This window comes from Colletotrichum lupini, chromosome 9 (genome assembly GCF_023278565.1).
Source record: "Colletotrichum lupini chromosome 9, complete sequence".
Lineage (NCBI taxonomy): Eukaryota > Fungi > Ascomycota > Sordariomycetes > Glomerellales > Glomerellaceae > Colletotrichum > Colletotrichum lupini.
This window is the reverse complement of record NC_064682.1, coordinates 3,093,331-3,116,782: the sequence shown is the minus strand read 5'-3', so window position 1 is coordinate 3,116,782 and position 23,452 is coordinate 3,093,331. Positions and strand designations below refer to the sequence as shown.

Below are 23,452 nucleotides of genomic sequence, written 5' to 3'. Positions count from 1 at the left end.
GATGATAATGAGATCATATTAAGGAAAGAAAGTAGAGAATCGGTAACGAAGGGTATAGTACGAATCCCACTAAAGAATACCAACGAAGACATGATCGACGTTCACCAATATTACTTCCTTGCACGATCGCCCCTCGGGTGATGTCTAGCAGACACAACCACGTCTGTCACACTCACGAACCCACAATCGTAGACAATAACATACCCAGCATCCAGCTGATCATAACAGCACCAGACCCCTCGCTTCACAGCATCTTACTCCCCACGAGGTACTCCCTCCGAATTCTCATCATGATACAAATCAGGACACTTGGCCCCCTTCTTCCGGAAAATCCACCTCTTAATCCACCAAGGCAATACGGTCTTGACCTGATACGCTGCGTGCGTCCGCTCCGGCACGCCAAAGACGTAATCAAGCTCCTCGAGCGACTTTTGCTTCGTCTCCGGCACGAACAAGAAGATGAGCGCGAGGGCGACGAGGTTCAGACCCGCGTAGAAGCAAAACACACCGGTGGACGTCATGGCGATCAGCATGCGCGGCAAGGTGAGGGAGAGCACGGACGCCCAGAAGTTGTTAGTTGCCACGGCCCAGGACATGCCGATTTCGCGGTGGGAGAGGGGGAACACTTCGGCGGAGTACATGAAGGGGACGGGACCCTCGCCTGTTTTGAAGCGTTAGTAGGCTTCGTACGATTCAGCAATGGTGAGAATTGAACATTGCTTACCTGGGGAATAGAATGCTGCAAAGAGGTAGACGAAGGTCGCCACTGCGGCGATGCGGGCGGTACTGTCGCTGATTAGATAGCAGAGTCCAGCAGCTACACGACCATGTTAGCAATCATATGCAATATCTTGTTAGCATGAAGACACGACGTACTGAGCAGGGTCCAGAACATGTTTGGGAATGTGAATAGCAGGAGAGTTCTTCGACCAAACGTATCAATCGTCCATACGGCAGGCCATGCGAAGGTGAAATTGATCAAACCGAAGCCAAAACTGGCCCAGAGTGCGGTATAGTCGCTAATACCACTCTGCTTGAAGATGGTCGCGCTGTAGAACGAGATAATGTTGACTAGAAAAGCATGTTAGTCCCGCCCACGGCTCCTAAGACATAGCTGTTTTTGGATGGTACCTACTTCCACACATCTGCTGCGCAATCATAACAATACCAGAAGCCCACGTCGCGCGCCTAATTCGAGCAATCGTGAACAGTTCGACAAAGCGCGTAAACATGTTTCTCGTGACCTTGAGCCCAGACTCCTTGATCATAGTCTCCTCGTACTCCAGAAGCGAGTGGATGTAGTACAGATCCCTCGCAGCCTGAAGCTCCGTATTGCGCAGACGCTTCAGCGATCCCCACGCCTTGAGGTGCCTGCCCTTCTTGAGGTACCATCGAGGAGACTCGGGGCAGAAGTACGTGCCGATGACGAGCGGGACGGCTGGGATGAAGGCGGAGCCGAATTGGAGGCACCAAGCAATGTCGCCCGTCTTACCGACGATGAGGTTGGCGCATGTGCCAAGGAAGATACCTTGGGAATGATTAGCATTTCTGAGTGGTAGTTCGCCAAGAGAACTACCAAGAGATCGGCGAGAGTCAAGATTTCTTGGTGTTGCTTGGGAGGGGGGGACTGTTGAGGCTCACCGAACGCAGTCCAGACCTGCCAAGACATTACCAAGCCGCCACGGATAAGAGTGGGGGAGTTCTCGGCGGAGAAGACGGGGACTGTGACTTCTTTCAAGCCCATGCCTAGGCCAAGCAACATTCTGTGCAGGATCCGTGAGCATCACGATGTCGCTGGTGAGCGTTAATCTGGGGGGTTTTCCTTACCTGCAAGCTGCGAGCTGTCCCCATGTCTGCGACAAAGCCATGCCAAAGGGCGCGAGTAACGAAAAGATGGCAGCGATGAAGATGACTCCTCGTCGACCGAGGAGATCATTAAGAGGATCCGAGATCCACCCAGCGCTGTTCACAATCAATCAGCACATCTCTCACTCGTCTAGGTATTCGGAACAGGTCAATACTCACAATAGGCAGATCGTGATGTAGGGCATGGAATTCACAAGTCCGATAATCCAGCTATTCTTCGCGCAATCGCCCTCATTGGCGACCGGCCCGCAGGACGAACCCGCCGTGTCAGGGATGCCGAGCGCAGTGGGAAACGACAAATTGGCGCCATTGGACCCGGTCTGGTGCAGCGCCGTTAGGAAAGCTAAGCTCCCGGGAGATCATGCGGAATTTGCGGGGAACCCGAGCGGGAAAAGGTGGATAATACTAAGAGGGGAAGAAGATGGACATGACATGGTGAGGGGGTGCACGAAGGATTCGACCATTGCTTAGCTTACCTGATCCCATCCTTGAATAGCCGCCGCGATAGAATTGAGAATGATGGTGTAATACAGAGCCCAGGGGTGCTTCCACCGGTGCGTAACCTCCTGGCGCAGCGCGTCCCTCTCGGCTTCGTCGAGCTCCTCGATGGATTCGAAGAGTGCTGGGTTCTGGGCGACGAGGGCGCCCTTTTTCAGCAGCGGAAGGATGTCTTGGGGAAGTTCGTGTTTTTTGTGGTATGCTGTCACCTGCTCGAGGAGTTGTGCTTTGGGGATGCCTTTGAGGGGGTTCTTGATCTCGCCCTCGAGATTCTGGGTGAGTTCCGCGATGGACTTTTTGCGTTCGTCGTGGTGCTCCACGCCGTCTTTGTGGGTCCTGGGGTTTGTGTAAGTTGCGTCCCAGAGGAACTTCACGCGGGAATGGTGGCTGGGGGATATTGGGCTGGGGGCTACGTACGGCGAGTCCGTCTCGATCCTCTTCTCTGGTTCCGCCATGATGGACGTGGTTCACGATGGAGAATTCCTGTGCAAGGCTGGAATGAAGCTGTGCGCTCGAGAAAGTGGCTGCCGTGAGTGACGCAGTTGCACTGTGCCGCTCGATAGCTTCAAGCCGTCCGAAGGGAGGGGGGTTCAGATTAAATATCCAGAATTACCCGTCCAACGTCTGAGGGGCCGTCCCTGTCATCTGAATCACCCTGTCTCATCACCAACATGTACTTCAAAGTAGCGGGCGTCGGCTGAGCACGTAGCCGGGGTGTTGGTAGGGTTTGTGGGAGCAAGAGGACGGCTGGAGGGCATACTTTCAGGAGGGAGGGTGATGAACGGGCATGGTCGTATGAGTTGTACATCATTGCAACATCTCACATTGCATCCCAGCCACCGAGGCAGACCAGTGAAGCGAAGTCATTGAAACAAAGCCTGGATAGCTAGGCCATCAGGTAGACTCTCGACGCCTCTAATCTTAGGGAAGTGATATGTGAGCGCCCCGAATCGGCCTAATGCTGCTACAGTTCCCTTCGATTCTATGCGGGGTCACTACTGGCGTGACAGGCTATTTCATGCAGCTTATGCTGTAAAAAGCTGCAATGGCCTGTCTGTCTGGCCATTGAGGGGGTAGTTCACCTTGCTCTCGTTGGGCGCGTGGCACAGGAGGGGAGGATGTCTCTTCCTCCCATGGCGCAGAAAGCTTAGAGAAGCTTGGTCTGCGACAAGGTACCGGAATGTCAATTGAGCAAAAATGTTTGGGGAGCTCTCTTCAGCCAATAATGTGTCGATCCTTTTGTTCTGCGAGGGATGGTGGGAGTGGGATGACGATTGCTACCACGTTGGAACTTTGAGCAAACGTATGTGGCGCACCCTCCGCGAAGACGCCTTGTAAGACCGGGGTCGAATCTGGGGACGCCCCGGGATCTGACCGCACGCACCAAAGTCCCTTGTTTGATATTACTGTCAGTCAGCCTGGGATGGGTGAGACAAGCCAGACAAACAAGCTACAAGTTTGCCAAGGCTGAACTCGGTAGGGTTGGGTGATGGATGGCGATCTCCGCCTCAATAGCACCAGCAAGCTCCATCCTTTCGGTTTCTTATAATGAGGCTTGCACGGCAGGATCTCGCAGCCTGTATCACCCCACATGCCGATAGCGAATGGCACACAGCGATGTGAAGTCATTTACAGTTTAGTAAGAGATGAACTTTGAACAAGTACTGAGCCATTTTAAACTCAACGTCACCTAGAAGAACTACCTTATTGAAGGAAAATAGGCAAGTTTGAAAGTGGAAGATCCTGGATAATCCAAAGCTTATCGATGTAGACTTGCTAGGCATCATTACCCAGACGGCAGCTAGATTCTAGGAACAATTGATCGACATACGCAATTCGCCGATTTGCAAGTCTTCATCTTATTCTGTGTGATCGGATGAAACATTCTGTAGCAATTCTCTATTACCACCTTTTTAGACCTTCGCTCTCGGTAAAAGATTAGTTTAGCTTCATTGTCGTCTTTACAACCTTTCAAGGTTTCCGGCCGAGAAGCTAAGTTAACTTAGATCTAATTTTTGTATCAATACGACAAGTACAGCTGCTACGCTCTCATAGATTTGAGAAACCATTCCGTATATTTCGAGAGCCGCCTATAATGACACGTACTGTACCGCGAAACTAGCGATACCGAAAAGTCTGCTCTACCTGGAGTATGGCCTGAATAGCCTCCTGTCTAGCATTCATATGTATGCACATTGACAAGTAGATTGAGATTAACGAAAACGACGTCGCCGACTACTTGAGTCAATGAGTATGTCCATGCGACAGGAGGGTCCATTTGAGGGCAATGAACCTGCTTAATGGATGCTTGAGCCGATGAAGACGTGAATTCTGATACCCGTACTCGCATCGGAAGAGTATAAGAAAGCCAAAGGACTCGTAAGCCAATAACAACGGGCACCTCGGAATTGCCTCAAGCGCCAAGCGATCTTGATGCATCAAAGCTTACCTAGGATTTAAACATTTTATGTTCTCTGTTCAACGGCAATACCCGCCAGAGATCACCCGCAGAACGATCATGAGTTGAAATTCGAAAAAAGAAGAGAAGAGGAATGTTTTTACGTGACATCACCCCACTAACCCCCCGCCATATTGCTCGTCCCCGGAATCAAATGCCGCGGGAATCCGTGATGCGTAGTAAGAGCATCCATAGTGGGGAATAAACGGTTGGACGGATATCAAGACGGACATAGCAAAGGAGGGGCCTGCAGCGCTTGGCTCCACTCCGAACCTTCCGGGCAGCTCCCGGATCCCGAGGTTCCCGCCCAATGCTGCTGCCTTCGATGGCGTGCATGCACGCATTTGCTGAATAAGCACAGGATGTCTGACACTTTTGAGTTTTGCGATAAACAACTGCACATCTCCTCCAAAATTCTCTATCAATTTTCGAGAAGTTGTGTATGAGATGGCCGCTTCAGCGCCTGCTTTTAAGCAGGCATTCTCACCACAGCGGCTTTGTCTCCTCGCCGGCTTCTTGATATGCTCCACTGTCGCCGGGCCGGCGATCGGCGCGGATCTCCGGTGTCCCGATTACGTCATCCAGCACGGTAAGTCAGTCAGGTATTCGATGCTGGCATAGTACGTCTAATGCTATGGATGGCGTTCGAGTGAGAGAGAGATCTAATATGACATGTAGCACCTCTCATCTGGCTTCACTCCGATGATCCTTACATGCCTAGCGACCTTTTGACGCATGTCCAACACACTTTCCCGGCACTAGACGGAAAACCCATCCCGGATATCCCCATTCTCGACCTGGACAACTTGGAAATACTCAACAAGTTTGGAGACGAAGTAGCTCTCACATCGAACGACGATCCACTGAGCTACCCGGAATGGATTCACGGTGCGACTCCCGACGCTGATGGCAGAATCAACAACGCAACACCATGCGTTGTGGTTCTCGTCGAGAAGGGAGAGCGGGACCTGGATGCGTTTTACTTCTACTTCTACTCATTCAACGAGGGCATGAACATCAGCCAAGTTCTAGAACCATTCAACCGGATGGTCAAGGGCGAGAAGGTGCAGTCAGGAATGCACTTTGGTGATCATGTCGGAGATTGGGAACACAACATGATTCGATTCCAAGATGGGAAGCCCACTGGAATCTACTACAGTCAGCACGTGGATGGCGCCTCTTTCAAGTGGGATGATTCAGCCCTCTCAAAGACCGATGGAAGGGTTCGTGACTCTACTTAGTCTCTCAGCTAGTGGGAAGAGAAGTTGCTAACTTCGTCAAGCCTATTGTGTACAGCGCACGCGGATCTCATGCCAACTATCCAACCCGCGGGTGAGTTCCTTGTTTTCTTATTTGAGTCTAAGGCCTGCACTGACCCAAGTCATTAGCGATCAAATTCACAACTCTGTATTGGTCGACTACTGCGACGAAGGACGAAGATGGGACCCCATTCTCTCGGCATACTTCTACCACTTCGATCAAGAGTCCTTCACCGTCACTAGACTAGATCCACCAGCCAAGTCATCACCAACTCCACCACCATCCTCCAACTTGACATCCTTCTTCTACTACTCCGGCCGATGGGGAGACATAGCGTACCCAGCTTCCGATCCCCGCCAGGAAATCGTATCGAAGTTCGGAATCAAGAGGATTGAGTCTGGCCCGACTGGCCCACGACATAAGCACCTTGTTCGAAAGGGCCTCAAGCCAGACCAAAGGCGCAAGATGGGATGGATGGAGTGGAGCGTCGGCATTTACATGTCCTTGTACCCGTGTTGTCTAAGAGGATGGAGGAGGTGGGTATTCATGGGGCTGGTCATTGCAGTGCTATCGGGAGCTGTCATTGGAGCAGTCGTTGCTGTGAAGAAGTATAGAAACAGGAAGTACACGAGATTACATGCGGAGGATATACCACTAGACGACTTTGCCCTGGAAGATGAAGCACTTCTGTCTTCGTCTGACGAGGAAGATGCGGGTAAATCATCCAAGTTTGCTAAGCGACATTAAGACGAAAATTTCACACAACCTTGATCAATCCTTCTTCACAAGTATGGTTTCTGACCAAGTCCTCACCCCTTCCATGAGATTTTAATCCGCCATCTTCTCCTTTGCTAGATTGTAGAAGGCCAGCGACACCACGCATGTTCTCCATCTTACCATGAATATCGTATCTCGGGAGCAAATGATTCATCGACTCAGTCGCCAACCAGAGAGGTGATCTGCCTTCGTCATCGCACAAATTCGCGTCTGCGCCCGCCTTGAGTAATGCTTCCACGGACTCGAAACACAACTTTTCTGCCGCGTGAGCTAGCGCTGTGCGACCATGAATGTCTTGGACGTTGACATCTGCTCCGTGTCTTATCAGCGCTCTAACGCCCTCCACCACGCGGTTTTGAGCTGCATTTATCAGGGCCGTATTCCCTTCGACGTCTTGAAGATTGACATCGGGAGCGTGATCCAATAATCTCAATGTGGCAATTGCCGAGCTGACGCGCCGCATTTTGTATTTTCTTTCGGCGGGATTACGTTTTGTGACCTTCGCCCGAAATTGGAGTTGCGTCGCCTTCACGAGGGGAGTCCGACCTTCGTTGTCAACTGAGTTGATATTGACTTTTCCCGTCCGTAGCAAGGCATCAATGTTCCGGTAGCAGTAAATTTCTGCGCTATAGGATAATGGACTCCGACCTTGCCTATCCAGAGTATCTGGCTCAAGGTTGAGCTCGTCCAGCAAATATGTCAAAATGACCGCATTGGCGGGTCTGCTCGCCGCCCAGCTGACGGGAGATCTACCTCCGCGATCGGATCTGGCGAAGTCAACTTGATGGGTTTCCACAAAAATTCGCATCATGTTGAGACGTTCTTCCTCTGAAAAGCTCGGAAGAAGTTCATTCTTTTCCATTGGATTCGCAAGTTGGCAAAATTGAGTTCGCCAAGTCTTTGAATCCGAAGAGTTGAAGTCAAACCGACTGTCAGAGAATAAGTGATTGACAGTTTGCGCACTACCCCATTTGATAGAGTGCGTCAGTAAATCAGCCAAGTCGGCGGAAGTCCAGCCGGCAAAAGTGCGTTCCTCAGCTAAAAGGAGCTGAAAAAGTTCGAAGTTGTCTGCCGCGATCGCGTAGTGCATGGGGGTCCAATTGCGGCGCACACGACAACGAGTGGTGATACTTATTCTCGGATCCTTTAGCAGTGCATGTGCCACAGCATTGTGCTTGTGAGCTATTGCTACTGTCAAAGGGGTGCTCCGGACCCCATTGAGAGCAATGTCTCCATAGTCTGTATCATCGTATAGTTCAAGGAGAAGGCGCGTGATTTGAGCGTTACCCGCCCATGCTGCCCACCATAGGGCTGTGATTCCTTTTCTGTCAACCTATCTTCCGGCTTGAGGATCTTCAATCAATAGCCTGGAGACCACCCAGTCGAAGCCAAGTATCATGGCGACAATCAAGGGGCCTCCTCGCACGTTGCCAAGTAGGTGTAAGCAAGACGAAGCCAGGCTGTCAAACCCAATATCGAAATGCCATCTCGGGGGTCTGTATTTCCGCATGAGGTGGGAAGTATGAAGCGGTCCATCTCGCTTAAGAGCTGTTTTACAGAGATACATCGTTTCATCTGCAATATATTCGATGTCCTGTGCATCGATGCTGTTGAGGTGACGGGCCCAGTACCTCGAAGTATAAGTTGCCATTTCCCATTCAGAGTGAGTTCCGGCAGAAATGTCGAAGTCCTTCTTCATGAGATACCAGACGCATACTTTTGCCACAACTAAGTGTGACTCTCGGAGTGTGATTGAGTGTAGCCAGGTCGATTTGTATGTTTCATCATGCGCATCAAGCCCCACAGAATCCGAATTTCTGATCAAGAACTCTCTGGCAGTTTCGTGAAGGAGATAGACACTCCCATCAACAACGGTCACAAACAGCCCGCAGATGTCTCTCAAATATGACTGAAGCCTATGAGTGGGCTCTTTGATGAGTTGTGAGCCCCTGCTGTGCTCTTTTTCGATGCAAAGTGCCGTGGATATTTCATCGAGAGACAACGGTGTAAACGCCGCAAGGATGATTTGTAGAACCTTTCGGGCTCGTTCCTTGTTCGCACTTCGATCCAGAATCTTTTCGTATAGCCCGTCTAGCTTCTCCGGCACGCTTCTCAAGACGGCTTGGATACTTTTGTTCGTAAGAGACTCGAGACGGTCTTCGATGTAATCGAGTGCGAGCTTGACCCATAGATAGGTTCGATGTTGTGAGTTTGACAAGCTTTGCTCCAGCAACTCAATCTCATGAGGTTCCAGTAGTCGAGCTTCCGCGATGGTCCTAACTCTGTGGCGAATGACGACGCCGATCTCGCCAGAGATTTTTCTCAATTGCGACTCACTGTCGCCCCTCAGATGGATAGCCGGTACAGAGGTCTCGAGCTTTTGTAAGCTTCGCTGAATGCGGGCGTACGGTCTAGACTTGATGATGACTTTAAGGCGGCTGCCCTCACCGGGGTTCATGTAGAACTTGCTCAGTGCAGCAGTGATCTGCCTACAATCTTCCGCGTTGCATTCATCAAGAGCATCGAAAATGCAAATCAACTCAGTCTCTACTCTCATCGAAGCCTCGAGTAGCATCTCGAAAAGACTGGGAAATGAATTGCATAAAGTTGTCGCCGGCCGCCTCGAACTTTGCCAAAGTTCTCTCGTCCATCAAGTCAGGGTTTTGCTCGAAGAGCTGCCGCAAAATGCAACACATCGCAATGGAAGCAAGTTTCTGATCCTCAAAATCATCTTTGAAGATGAAGTAGCACGTCGTCCGAAACGAGGTGCTTGGAAGGATTTCGTCTACCAAATATCTCGAGAGCACTGACTTGCCGCAGCCAGGATCTGCCGAAATTCGCAAGATCTTCGAGTCTACTGCAGACATCCAATTGCTGAAGTAGCCATGCTCGGTGAACCACTCGCAGGTCCCTGGTGCTCTTTCTGGATTGATCTCTTTACGATCGCGGTATGGGCAGGCGTACAGGGTGCGGAGAAGCGCTGTCCTTCTTCGCAGAAGATTGAATGAGACGGGTTGGGGCGTATTGATGTTGATGATGACTTGTTCAACTTTCTCGGAATGAGATTCTAGAAACGTGAGAATCTTTTCGTCGGTGATGAGGTTTGCGAAAGCACGGCAGTGGGCATCGAGTCTCTCGATCTCTTCAATGAGGGTCTTCCATGTATCGCCTCTGAACACGTCTCTAATAAACCGAGTCGATCGGGTTCGATGAAGATAGCATAGTGCTCTGGCCTGAAACTCGATGATATTCGAGTACAGCTTGATCAGATTTTGTTCCAAATCCAATACAAGCTTTCTGGCCAATTCTGCTGACAGACTCTCAAGGCGTGCTCTCGAACGGTAAACCTGCTCCATCGCAAAGTATCGACAGATGAGTGAAGAGGTCAGTTCAAGCCCTCTGAGTATGTGTTCTCTCTGCTCCAATGGGCGGATAAGAAACTGCGAAAAGTCAGTTTCAATTTCGTTCTTATGTGCGGATGCCCGTCACTGACGGTGAGAATGACGAGTCCACCGGCACACGCTAGGGCGGCGTGGGGGTCGGCGCCAGCAGCACTGCTAATGAGGTCCCTCGCTGCAACGATGTGTTTCGATACGTTCCGAAGCAAGGGTTCAATATCAAGCTCGCGGCTTCCGACAGAGATGGACAGTTGCTCATGGCTAAGCATTTCCACTCTAGCGTTCAAACGTTCTGCCACTATCTCTTGTTTGAGATGAGCCGGATCGGTGTCCAAAGGCCCAGACTCTGGCCCAGCAAGTTCCGAGGCTAAAATCTCGGCATAACTTTGGGCCAGCTCCCTTTTCTCGGAATCGGGGTCGTTCCGCAGAGTCTCGTTTGCCCTCTCCCAGAGATTCGTCAAGCCTGGGCGCTGGAGTCTGGAAGGAGTCACCGATAGATTTGTTGGTGGAAGGCCGCCAATATCGCCAACTCTGTTTGCGTCATTCGCTGGCGGACGAAGTTTCCCGGATGGATTAGCATGGGACAATGGCTTGCTGGACTTGACTAGGGAAACATTTGAGGAAGTTGTGGAGGACCAAGTTGCCGAATGCACTGCAGCAGCTGGGTCCTTCTTCCTTCCATTTCTTTTCAGTCTCCCCAGCAATTCTGTCAGCATCGTAGTCTTTTAAGGTTCTACCAGGGGCGCTCCCCGGGTTTGAGATTGAGACACAACGGTGTCGGGGAGGTGAGAGAGGATGAGAGGGGCAGCAAGTAAAATACTCGAATTGTGGGATAGATTGATATGACTGCGTGTAGTGAAGAAGAAGAGATAGATATGGAGACATTTAAATGAGAGCGGAGAAACACGAAACGCTTGCAAACAAGGAGCAGGTCAACAGGCGAGGTGCAGATAGGCAACCAGCAGCCAATGAAGCTTATGCAGCGAGCCAGCCTACTTGTCCAACATGCACCCTAGCCGCCGACATTACCTGGGCGTGAGAAGTTGGTTCAAATAACAAGTGCAGGCCTGTCTCTACCTGCCGTTGGCTAAATATAGCGCAACATGTAGGTTGATCACGCAGATCGTCTCATTCTGGGCCAAGAAGTGCGGATGAGGAAGCGGAACAAAAATCTTCATTATGCACCGACAAGCTCACGAGTAAGGCGGCGCGAGACGAAAGATGCACAAGCGTTTGAAAGTCATGTCTGAATGCCTTGCCTAGAGCTTATTGAACCATATTCCTACATCAAAACCTCGAATAAACCGTAACTGTTCGACCTCCGTGCGGTGGGGGGTATCTTTACAAATCAATCGCCGTTCCATGTTCCATCCAGACTCCCTTGTCAAAAATTCCATGTCCTTTCCCTAATAGGAACTCCCAAAACACCGAAGGCTGGCTCCTCAAATATATTTCATTATGGGAATTCTGCCGTAAGGTTGCATCCGGAACTCGCACCGATCCTAGCAGCTCGATCTCTGGGTGCTCGCCGGGAGGTTGGCAGGAGCCGTAGGGACGACAGCCGTCATGGAGCTAGTGCGGGAGTTTCCGACTGCCGCAAGGTCAACGTTCTGCCAAGCTGTGTCGTTGGAATCCTGAATTCCCTGGGGTGAAGTACCGCTGGCTGAGAGGTAGACGCTGCTGGTGTCGCGGGGCATAGCCGGAGCGAAAGGGTCGAACACGGCGGGCGGCTGGGTGACCTGATCGACAACGGTTCCATCGGAACTTTTCTCGGACTCTTCGGTCGAGCTGCCTGCATGAGCTTGCTCATTCGCAAGGGCGGCGGCAATCTGACGGCGATGAGCGATCTCTGCAGCGTCGGCAGGCAGGTGAAGATGACCCTCATGAGAGAGCTTGGGAAAGGTAGTCGAGCGAACTCGTTTCTCATCGTCAATAAGAGCATTGGTCTTCTTGCGGAAAGAGCGCATTTGAAGGCTCATAACCACAGTGAAGATCATGACGATGAGGCTCACCATGACCCAGACAACGACGAAGTAAGGGATGCTCATCTGGGAAGCTACCATGGTCAAACTGACAGTGATGGAGACAACCGTCTGGGTGACGAAGAAGAGAGTAAGGACGACGGACCCGACATAGATATTATCATCGAGACTGATGCGCTGGTACCAAGTGGTGTCTGTCTCGAAATCCTTCTTTCGCTTGTCCTGGCGGCGTCGGAGGATCTGAAGATTAAGGAGCTGGGAGCTCTTGCAACGGCGGTAGAAGACTTCGAAGGGTCTCTGTCGGTGCTTGGAAGAAACGGCCTTGATTGAGTGAGCATCCTGCTGAAGCTGCTCGACTAGGGTGGGAATGTTGGCCAAGTTGCGACCGGTCAGGTTGCATCCAGTCTCGTGAACAGAGAGGCCTTGAGGGTGAGACGCAAGCAAGCGGCCGTTGGGATGGTTGATCTGGAACTCATCTAGGGACTCGGTGACGCTGATCTCAACCGCTGTATTGTAGTCGTCTCTGGGATTGTGGTCGAATCGGCTGGAAGTTCCAGTGAAGCTTCGGACAATGGGCACCATAGTCGAGGTGCGGGGTGTCGCGTTCTGGAAGGGCCAGCGAGGAGATTTGGCTTTGCCGCTGAGAGGGTGTTGAGGCAAGATCATGCTCTTGCCTCGGACGGTGAGCGGAGTATAATTGAGGTCGATGACCCGATCAGACTCCTCCGAAGACATGGGAGAAGGAGGAATGGGCGTCGAGGGGTTCATCGCAGGGCGAGGCGCACTGTCCGGCTCATCGGAAAGGTCTGAGATATCATCGCTAGTGAGAGTCTTGATGATTCTCGGCTTGTTCGGCAGCTTGAAGGAGGTGAATTCCTCCACAGAAGGGTATGCCGCTCCACGACTGGCGACCGCAGTTGTGGTAGAGCTGAAAGAGGCCTGCGGTGGCAGCGACATTCTTTGCTCGCGGATGTGAATGCTCTGTGACGAATCTTCCAAGTGAGGGTATTCGGAAAAAAGAGAGTGACGGAAAATGAATGACAAAGAGGATGTTGTGGGAATGAAGGAATAGCCTTGAGCTTTGACAAACGAAAGGAAAAGCCGTTTGGCGATGGGGAAAAGAGAGTGCTGGCTTTGTGAGAAGGAAAGTCTTATTCCATGTTGTTCTGGGTGGAAAGATTGACGCGGTTCAAAGGTTGAAGACGCGTCTGCCTCCAGGCACCCACAACACCACGGGTCCGCGGTGAGCAAGTTTTTTTCCCCAGAGGGAAGGAAAGACCGGGCGGCTTCCACAATTGAAGAAGGTGAAGTTATCGTCAGGAAAAAGAGAAGACAAGAAAGAGATGCCTGTGGTTAAATCCTGCACCACATTGACTCAGGGTCAAACCACCCCAGGAATGTTGAGTTGCCATCAGCAATCATCCTCCATTCCAGCATCCCAGTTACAGTAACCCAATTCAATGTTTATTTTCATGTCTCAAATAGGTTTTCCGCATTTGGACAACCTCAAATCGATCCGTTTAAACTTTATGATGCCCATCATCTCTCAGACATGTGGTCAGGCAAGAACGTGGGCAAAACATATGCAACTACGGGGTGATCAACAATCTGGAGAAATAACCTCGGACCATACAGAAACATCCGGCAATTGATGAGTCAAGTTCTTCGGAACTTGCGTGGTCTGACTATTGCAGCCCACTCCGTCTCGATGTCGTCCAAGGCTTGTAAGTCGTTGCCAAGAATGCTCCTTCCCCAGCGAAACCCCAATAACAGGCCGAACGCGCCTGCCCATCGTCGAAAGATTACAGGAAGTATTTACTGATGTATGCAAGCCCATGGAAGATGTCACGAGTTATGGCACGCAGCAATGGGCATACGGAGTGTAGTAAAAGTGGCTTAACTATCAAAGTGGAAATAGACAAAAGGAGAAGGTCTATATACACGATATCTAAGATAGACACGTGATTTAGCACGTGATAGGCACTTTATAAAGTGCGATTACTATCCCTATTACGTAACATACTCCCTAATTACTACTACTAGGGAGCTATTGTGCCTAAGATAGAATCTCTAAATACCCTTATAAAGGCCTAATTTAGTTAAATATAAATAAAGGAAAATTAAGCACAAGGGATACGCGTCTTTTGAGCTACGTTTATTATAAATATATCCCTTTATCTAAAATAAATAGAATCCTAACTTAAAATAGCGCGTATTTTGCTATTTTTAATATATAAATTACTAAGGGCGAGGCTACCTAGCCGCCTTGCGTATATTTAAATTCTTATAGCGTCGCCTAGCTATTATTTTTCTTTTTTTTTTTAACCTCTTGTAGTTACTATAGGTACCCCCGTCTACTACGCGCGCGCGCTTATATTATCGAATCGTTTATTAATTTTATTTTAAATATAAATATCTAATATATCCGGAAATAATAATAAGTTTCGCGCAATTTTTATAATACTTCTTATATACGTATTATGCGGTTTACTAAGAGTTTAGATAAGTAATAATATTAACGAGCCCCTTTAGGTCGTTACCCCCCCCTACGACCTCTTACCCGCTTACTAAGGCCCGGCTACCGAGCTCTCCCTCTTTAGTTAAGAAGATATCGAGGTTATTAGTTAAGACGCCGAGGACTTTATTAAGTTTAAAGCTCTCTTTAGCGGTTATAATAAGGGTAATAATAAGGTAAATAGTAGTAATAAGAGCTTTAACGGGCTTTTACTTATCCCCCCCTCGGAGTTTAAAAATAAGAATAAGACTAGTTCGGATAATAAGCCTTTTAAAAAGAGTATATCGTATACTTATTATTTTAAGAGTTTATATTTAATATTATTCTAGAGTTTAAAAAACGTAAAGCTAGCTCTTTTTAAAAGGGTAATAAGAAGTAAAAAAGAACGCTAAGAAGCTAAGGTACCCCCTGTAATAAGTATAATTCTTTTTATTATTTTAGGCCTATTTAACGTATACTTAGTCCTTAAAAAGCTTAAGGGAGAGGCTCTTAAGGAACGGGAGATCTAGTACCTACCCTATTTTAAAATAGCCCTTTAGTATACCGATACTAAGGATAGTAGTTATTATTTTATAAAAAGTAGTAGCCGGTATGCGCGCTATTTTAACGGCCGTTCGGCTAAAGGGTATATTAATATACTAATCGTTTTGTAGCTAATAGCCTAGGCCCTTACCGAGGCTATTATAAGTAGCGCTCCTTTTTTTATAAGTATATTATCCTTTTTTATTATTAAAAAGCGCACTTTTAACTATAGTTTTAGTAGGATATTACTAAGCTTTATAATATCGTCCGCTAGATATATAATAACTAAAGGATATATGAGAATTATATCGGCTTTTATATAAAGGACTTCTTTAACGCGCGCCCCTAGTCCTCTCTCGTACCTATCGTAGTCGTTTATAACTAACTTCTTATTACGCCGCCCGCTTCTATACCCTAAGTCGTTAACTTAATAGTTATTCTAGCTCTTATGCCCCCCGCTACTCTTATTATTCTTAGTTTCGTAGACTTTAAAGTATATAAAACGCGTTTCTTAGTGCGCATACTAACCCTCCTTTTTAATAACGCTATATTCTTAGCAATCGCGTACTTCGTAAACTAAGAGTTTAAATAATAAATATAAGCCTAGGTCTTATTTTTATATATATATACCCTACGGGGTAAGGTTATTTTATTTATTTTAGGCCTCCGGGCCGCACTCTAGGTTCTATTTATCGTTTACTTTTAGGTATTAAGTTTTTCTAAGCGTAGCCTAAATTAATTATTTTTAACTATTTTAGCTATTTATAATAGCTTCTTACGCATCGTAGAGGTTAAGAAGTATATAAAAATATTCGAACTTAGCTCGTAAAAGGTTTTTAATAAGTCTATTTACTAGTATATTTTTTATTAATATATAAGTAACCTCGAAGCTATTTTTAGCGTGCTCTTATCTTAGCTATATATTCTATATATCGATATAATAAAGTTAAGTAGCTATTTTTTCTCCTTCCCCTACGACGAGTCGAATTATTTACTAATTATCGTAGTTAACTAACTATACTTCTCTTAGGTTAAGGGCAATGTTTTTAAAAAGGCGCTTTAGAGCTATAGTCTCTTTTGCGGTTTTTTTAAAATAAAGAAGCTTAGCTTTAGTAGTTAACGTCGTAACCGTCGCTTAGCGTACTAATTTTTATTAAATTGGGCCGCTAAAAAGGAATATTATATATCCCTAAGATAATCGTTGTATTACTTCGTTATTTACGAAGCTAGTATCTCTAGCTAGAAGTAATAATTACGTACTTAGTATATTACTATAATAGAGCGTAAGATATCTCGTTATATAGAGATATCGGATATAATAGTTAATTATTTTAATATAAGTTACGCTTAGGTTAGTTAAGAACCGTAATAATTACGAGTAAGTAAAGGCGACGTCTAGTCTAATTATAATAGCTATATAAAGCACACTCCCGACCTTCTCTTAATAGCTCTTTATTTCCTCTTTTATTACCTACTCCTCGTTTAGTTTAAACTCTTTTTAAAAAAGAGGGGTAACTAGATATAATAAATTTATAAAGTCGAAGCGCTTAGTAACTCGCTCAATATATACGTTATAAATAAGGTAAACCTTATAAGTAGTACGGTCTTATAAAATCCGCACTCCGAGGAAGTAATTAATTAGTCTATTCTCCTTAAGGTTAATATATTCTTTTATACCGTCGACGATCCCCTAAGCTACCTTTTAGTCGTCTCGATAATATAGAATAATAAAGTTATCGATATAGAATACTAATATTACTTTCCTATTTACGGTTTAGTAAATATAGATCTCCTCGTAGTTATATATTATATTTATACTACGGAGTATAAAAATAAAAGTTTAGAACTAAAGAATTAGCGAGTCTTAGAGGCTATATAGAGCGCGTTAGAGTTTACTTACTTTATTAATAACCTTATATCCCTCTAGGAGTTTAATAATTACTAGCTTTTCGCTCTTAAGAGGCGCGTTAAGGAATGCGTTAATAGTATTATATTAGTCTATTTTAAAGTTAAATTAGGTAGCTATTACTATTATAAGCCTAAAGGCCTTTGCGGCGAGCGTCGAAGCGTACGTATTTTATAAGGGGTTAAGTGGTTATATATCCCCCCTTATATATATACGTACTTTTACCTTACTAACCTCGTTATCGACGTCGTGCTTATAAGTATATACCCACTTTAATAAAAGTAGGATCCCTTATTTAGGATTACGGTTAACCTTTTTTTATATACTAATATCCCTTAGCTTTTTTATTTCTACGTCTATAGTATCCCTAAGTAACTTCTATAGTTATAGTAAGAGATATTTAATATTACTAAACTTTTTTAGTAGGCTCTAGAAGTTAACTTTAGTAAGTCGTAGTTTCTAAACTCTTCTAGAGCGCTCTAAGTAGGTCCTATAAACTGCTCCTTTTATTACTTAATAAAGTATTATATATCCTATACTACTTTCCTCTATAGCTTTTTATTAATTTGGTATAGAGGTAGAGAAAAAGTAGTCCTAGAGACGGTTATAATAATCGCCGTTTCTTATATTCGAATATAAGAGCGTTGCGAAGATATTACTATCGAAGCGTTATAAAGGTCTATAGGCCCGGTTTAAACGTCTAGGACCTAATAGAGCTTTACTTAGCACTCGATAAGGTGGTTTTTATAAGCTCTATTTTTATATAATAGTAGAGGTTTATTATAAAGGTTCCTTACTAACGTCGACTTTAGTATTAGGAATTATTTCCTCGCGATCGGTACTTTATTTACTACGTACTCTAGCGTTTTACTAAGAGCTATTAGGAATTAAAAGCTCGAGAACCTCCGTAGTATATATAAGCGCTTATAAGGAGGACTATAGACTGCGCAGAGCTATTTATAACCTAGTTATTATATCCCCTTTTTTACCCCTACTCCCGAGCTTACGTAAGGGGGTTATCTTAGGGGTTAATAATAATAATAAGACTATATTAGCCTTTTTAGCCTTATTTACCGTACCCTAGAGTACGTCTATTAGTTACTTAGCGTCCTAAATAGTTAAAAATCTAATAGTAATACTATCCTTAACTATAGAGTTATCTTAAGTACTAGCATTTCTAAAGTCTAGATCTACTTCCTCGAGTACTTAAATTAACTTATTGTTAGTATTAAAGAGTTTTTATATTTTTTAGATTATTAGATTTGCTTACTCGCTTACGATAGCTTATTCTTCGTGTGCGGGATTATAAAAGACTTCTTCGTTAAACTTAATATTCTTCGTAATAAATACTTACTCGAGCGCGGGTACCTAGACCTTATATAAGTTATATATTTTTAGTATATATTTAACTAGGTATCCTATATGCCCGCGGGGAAGTACTTTAAACTCCTTTTAATATATGCCCCTCTTATAATCCCTATAAAGAGGGTATACTTAATAACTATATACGTAGAGGCTACCGAGATACGGGGTAACTAGTTTAGAATCCCGTACTTAGTAACCCGTTTATTACTAACGTTAATACCGCTTTTACTAGTTAATTTTTATTATAATAGGCAAATCTCTTTTATTAGCCTCCTATAGGGTAATATTATAAATAAAGATTGCCGCTAGTACTATTTTGTTTTATAAATTCGTAGGGAGGTTTATAAAAAGGCGTATTTTATAAGCTTTAGCGATTATAAGTTAACCTACTTTTTTAGCGTTACCCACGGGTTCTTTTATATATAGAGGTAGAAGTTCTATTCTAATTCCTAGCTTACTATACTACGTTTTATATACGCGTTTAACGTTTATAGTTAAGAGAGCGGTCTTATTATTATTTTTAAAAAAGTAGATTAGAGTCCCTTTTTAATAACGAATCGCTACCTCGAGGCTCTATAGTGCGAAAAGCACTTCCTCCTCTATTTTTATCTTTAAAAAGAACCCCCTAAGCTGCCTACTATATTTATTAGAAGCTATAAGTATATATTATCGTCTACTAAGAAATAGTTCGAAATAGAAGAGATCCTAGTATATACGGTACTATGGCCGTGAGGCTTTTCTCGAGGGTAGTCCTTTTAAAACTACTATTTTAGCTTCGGATAATATATATACTTTATACTTAACTTATAATAGAGGTTTAATACGTATACCTCGAGTCTTATATAGTAATTAACGAAGAGCATTAGGTCCGAGATAACCTATTCTAAGGTACTAAAGGAGCGCGCTATTAGACCTCTTATAGGTACGTTAATATAAATAACGGAATTTTCTACGGCTAACTAGTAGTATAATACTAGCTAGGCTCTATAAGATATACTTAAGGTTTATAAAAGAAGGATAGGATTAGAGGAGCTTATATTTAAAAAAGACTAGATTGTTCTTTTAGATAAGCTGCTTTTTAATAGTGCTCTTATAAAGCGTTCTCTATTATAAAGTATAATCTAGACCGTAGTATTAGAGTGCGCTTTTATTTAGTAAAGTCTCTAAGACTATATTAATATAGAATCCCTTAACGTAAGCGACGTTTTAAAGCTTTAAATTATAAGTTCCCTTTTCTTTAGGTCTATCTAGGACGCCCTTTATAATACGAGTACTGCGTGCGGTAATAAGTAGTATAATAGTTCCTAATTTAACGTAGTTTTTATTACCCGATAGTACGTAACTCTTAAGTTTAAGTAGGCTCTTATTATTAACTAAATATATTACTCTATAACTATTTATTACCGTGCTCTAAAAAAAGGGGTAAGCGCTACCTATAGGGGTACTAAAGATTACGTTTACCTCTAAGTCCTAACTTTTTATAAGTATAGTAACTACGTAGCCCTCGTCTTAGTTTATTAATAAGCTCGCTATAGGTTAGTTAGAGGATCCTTTTAAAAACCTAGGTTTCTTAGGGGTTCTATCGTTCCTTAGCTAACTAGCTTTCTTAAGCTTACTATAAAATGATTTTTATTTACTTAATTTAATAGCGGCGAGGACTTCCTTTATATAGCTCCTTAGTATTCGTATTAATAACTTACTAGCGTTTCGGCCTATAAGTACCTATTTTAATTTTTAGTACGCCGTAGGGCGCTACGGGTATGCGCAATTATAAGGGTATATAACGTTACCCTTATTATTTACGTTATTAACTAAGTTAGAGCGTTTAGTAAAAGTAGAGTAAGCCCCTCCTTAACTTAAAGGTCGTTTAGTATATACGTCCTAGGTTACTAAGCTAAATATATACGTAATCTCCTCGAGGGTCCTCGTATACGTTCTAAAGGCTATTAATTTACTAAAGGTCTTATATATACGTTAGCCCTATATAGGGTTAAGTCTAGACTTAACTATAATTAAGAAGTTAAGTACGGCGATCTTTTTACTAATTTCTAGAATATTATACGTTTTAGTTTAGAAATAAGCGGATTATTACTCTTTATACTAGCGTTAGGGGTTAATTCCGGTCCTTGCTTTATTAAGGGCTTATCGGTATTCCTCTTAAACCGCATTCCTTATTACTAGTTCGGGGGGCGTAAATTCTTATTTTAGATATTTAATAATTCGCTATATACTAAACTTAGCGCCGTTCTTAGTAACTTTTTAAAATACGTATTTGTATAGTATAGCGTTAACTAATTTTACTAACTACTAAGCGAGGACTTTAATATGCGTATTAATAATATTACGTTCGTAAGCTATAAGTTACTCGTATTTAGCGTCGAGCTCTTATTATTTTTAAATACTCTTAAGTATATAAATCCTCTTTATAGGTATAGTATAGGGATAGATTTATTTACGTAAAGTAAGTAGTATAGCTAGCTTTATAAAAAGAAACCCGGCTTAGTTCTATAAGTTACTCGTATTTAAGGAAGTCGAAAGGTTCGTACTAGGAGTTATATCTAAAAGCTACTAGTAGAGGATTTCTTAGTTTTTTTAGTTATTCTCGAACGCTTTATAACGGGCTTAGTAAGCTCGTAGTTCTTTTTTATTACGGGTCGCGACTAATCGTCCGAATTCTAAGGGCGAAGTAAGTACTATAGAGGGGTCGAGGAATGCGTCGGAATTTAGAGCGTTTAGGTTAACGTATTTCTAGACCCCGACGCCCTTACTTATAGCGTAAAGTATGTTAAACTATTTAATCTAACTATTATAACTAGTTAGTTTAGCTTAGGCTAAAGTAGGTATAAGTAAGTTGGTTATTTTAAAGAGATCGTAAGAATCGTATTAATAAGTATATTATCGTAGTATAGGGTTTTAACTAAGAGCTAGGCTTATAACTATTACGAGTTATAGTACGTAATAATAGGTATACGGAGTATAATAAAAGTAGCTTAATTATTAAAGTAGAAATAGATAAAAGGAGAAGGTCTATATATACGATATCTGAGATAGACACGTGATTTAGCACGTGACGGGCACTTTGTGAGGTGCGATTACTATCCCTGTTACGTGACAGAAGATTAGGGTTTCTGGCACACTCGTTACTCTGCCTGAATAACAAGGTAAATTCTAGGTTCCAAAGCAGATATCGAAGACCACTTCTCCGGGTCTCTTGAGTATTCGCTGTAACATGGGATGAAAAAAGGAAATTTATGTGTGCCAATCGCGTAGTCATTCTTCTAACAAATTCTATACCCTATTCACCCTGTCAACGATCACCGATCCAAGCACGCTCTTACTCTGGTGTTCCAGGCAACTTCGATAACTCCTCCTTTGTGCTGTCAGCCCAGTTTCCTTTCGACTCACGGATGACGTCAAGACTTGAGTGCGTACTAGAATCAGAAACCTCCGGGGCTTCTCGACCATTTGCTCGCTGGATAGCTTCATTTGTGATGGAGTCCGGCTTGGGACGCTGCTCGCCCTCGTAACGCACACCATTCACGAAACATCCCTCTGAAGCAGCATCCCCAACAGTGGTGGCATTGAAAGCGTCTCTCATTCTGGCAACCTCCAAATCGTGCTTGAGTCCTCTTTTAGACCATTGGATCAGAATGATAGCCACCATGGCCCAGAGGACTACTATACCGCTGAAAGCGATCCAGGTGAACATAAAGGGGAGATTCAGGGGAGGTTGAATGTTATCTCTGGCGAGATATATCCCGACTGAAAAGAACAGACTCGCTGAAAACCCTGCAAAGATGCCAACTGCTTTATGCATGGAGAAAGCCTTGGCCCTAGCACGGTAGAAGGGGTGCTCCTCATTGTCACCATGGGTTCGCAACTGGTAGAGGTACAGCGCAGACTCGACCTTCTCCCAGAATGTCTTGATTGGCGGCAGTTCTTCATTGTCGGTTAGCTGCCTACCTTGGTCAGTTACATGATCAGTACTCGCTTCCTCGTGGACATAGAGGTGCTCTGAGTTCTGTCGACGAGAATGCGCCGGGAGCTGTTGTCCATTCTCGGCGTCAACCATCTGGATCGGCAAGTCGCCCTGGATAGCGCCGCTGCAGGATGGGGTTTCGGCGGAGATATCGGCCGTCTGAGCGCTTGTGTTATGGGAATCCGGGGTCTTCTGATTGGTCGAAGAGTTAGCTTTGTCTTTGTTGTACTTCTCGACGAGGCGCAGCGGTCGAGGTTCTTTGGTCGACACTGGCTGCTCATTTTGGTGAGAACTGGCCCATTCGGGCTTCTTAGGGGCGTTCTTAGCTTGCACCGCTCTGAGTTGATCCTTCAGGGCGGTGGTGGCAATATTGCTTTCGAAATATGATTGAGCCATTGTGATGCGATTGGGAACACTGAAGATATGTTAGTTGCTGGTTTGGTTCGTAGGGTAATGTGAATTGAGCGGGCAAGTTTACGAAGTTGGCAGCTTCGAGCTTGTTAAATGCTGCGTCTTCATTGCGAGTCTTTGTCTCGAACAAAGTCTTGTCCTAACTGAATGTCGTTTGTTATGAAATGACTTGGCGGCGCTGCCTTTTGTTCATGATAGGCATGTCACAATGGGCGGTTGACACAAAGTGGACAACTTTTTGCCAGGAGAAAGGTTTTGGGTAGGGACAACCAAAACGATGAAACAGTCATCTAAGGTAGATGTTGGTTCATTACAGCCAAAGCTGTTTCAGTACGGTCGAAGACTTCAACGGTGGTGAAGGATCACGTTGAGGCTATGAGGAGGGGCAACTAGCTGGTCATGCCAAAATACCTGTACTCTGTCGCCTCTTATGCCGCCCACTGCAACGAGACGATGTTGAACGGGGTAAAGAAGAACAGGAAAGGGGCAAAAGGTACTTCAAGGGAATTGACGAC

The 23,452-nt window shown here is 44.9% G+C and overlaps 6 protein-coding genes across 6 annotated transcripts; 1 reads left to right on the top strand and 5 right to left on the bottom strand.

The window, feature by feature from the left end:
• Positions 1-254: 254 nt before the first annotated feature.
• CLUP02_16791 (uncharacterized protein) lies at positions 255-2,819 on the bottom strand (the record flags this gene model as incomplete). The annotated part of the gene is made up of 8 exons (XM_049295709.1): positions 255-661; positions 725-817; positions 877-1,071; positions 1,136-1,528; positions 1,642-1,763; positions 1,828-1,962; positions 2,026-2,186; positions 2,343-2,819. The coding sequence occupies 8 exons, from the start codon at positions 2,817-2,819 to the stop codon at positions 255-257; spliced, it is 1,983 nt and encodes a 660-aa protein (XP_049152856.1).
• A 195-nt stretch (positions 2,820-3,014) lies between these two features.
• On the bottom strand, positions 3,015-3,895 carry CLUP02_16790 (uncharacterized protein; the record flags this gene model as incomplete). Its single annotated transcript, XM_049295708.1, has 5 exons — positions 3,015-3,123; positions 3,189-3,250; positions 3,447-3,608; positions 3,681-3,756; positions 3,819-3,895. 5 exons carry the CDS (start codon positions 3,893-3,895, stop codon positions 3,015-3,017), a joined length of 486 nt encoding a protein of 161 aa, XP_049152855.1.
• Positions 3,896-5,269: 1,374 nt separating this feature from the next.
• Positions 5,270-6,829, top strand: CLUP02_16789 (vacuolar protein sorting-associated protein 62; the record flags this gene model as incomplete). Its single annotated transcript, XM_049295707.1, has 4 exons — positions 5,270-5,411; positions 5,501-6,045; positions 6,105-6,154; positions 6,211-6,829. 4 exons carry the CDS (start codon positions 5,270-5,272, stop codon positions 6,827-6,829), a joined length of 1,356 nt encoding a protein of 451 aa, XP_049152854.1.
• Positions 6,830-6,910: 81 nt separating this feature from the next.
• CLUP02_16788 (uncharacterized protein) lies at positions 6,911-11,435 on the bottom strand (the record flags this gene model as incomplete). Its single annotated transcript, XM_049295706.1, has 8 exons — positions 6,911-6,933; positions 6,980-8,098; positions 8,164-8,170; positions 8,235-9,355; positions 9,411-10,299; positions 10,353-10,932; positions 10,995-11,249; positions 11,335-11,435. 8 exons carry the CDS (start codon positions 11,433-11,435, stop codon positions 6,911-6,913), a joined length of 4,095 nt encoding a protein of 1,364 aa, XP_049152853.1.
• Positions 11,436-11,759: 324 nt separating this feature from the next.
• On the bottom strand, positions 11,760-13,196 carry CLUP02_16787 (uncharacterized protein; the record flags this gene model as incomplete). Its single annotated transcript, XM_049295705.1, has 1 exon — positions 11,760-13,196. The coding sequence occupies one exon, from the start codon at positions 13,194-13,196 to the stop codon at positions 11,760-11,762; it is 1,437 nt and encodes a 478-aa protein (XP_049152852.1).
• Positions 13,197-21,881: 8,685 nt separating this feature from the next.
• Positions 21,882-22,922, bottom strand: CLUP02_16786 (uncharacterized protein; the record flags this gene model as incomplete). The annotated part of the gene is made up of 1 exon (XM_049295704.1): positions 21,882-22,922. One exon carries the CDS (start codon positions 22,920-22,922, stop codon positions 21,882-21,884), a length of 1,041 nt encoding a protein of 346 aa, XP_049152851.1.
• Between the last annotated feature and the right edge of the window lie 530 nt (positions 22,923-23,452).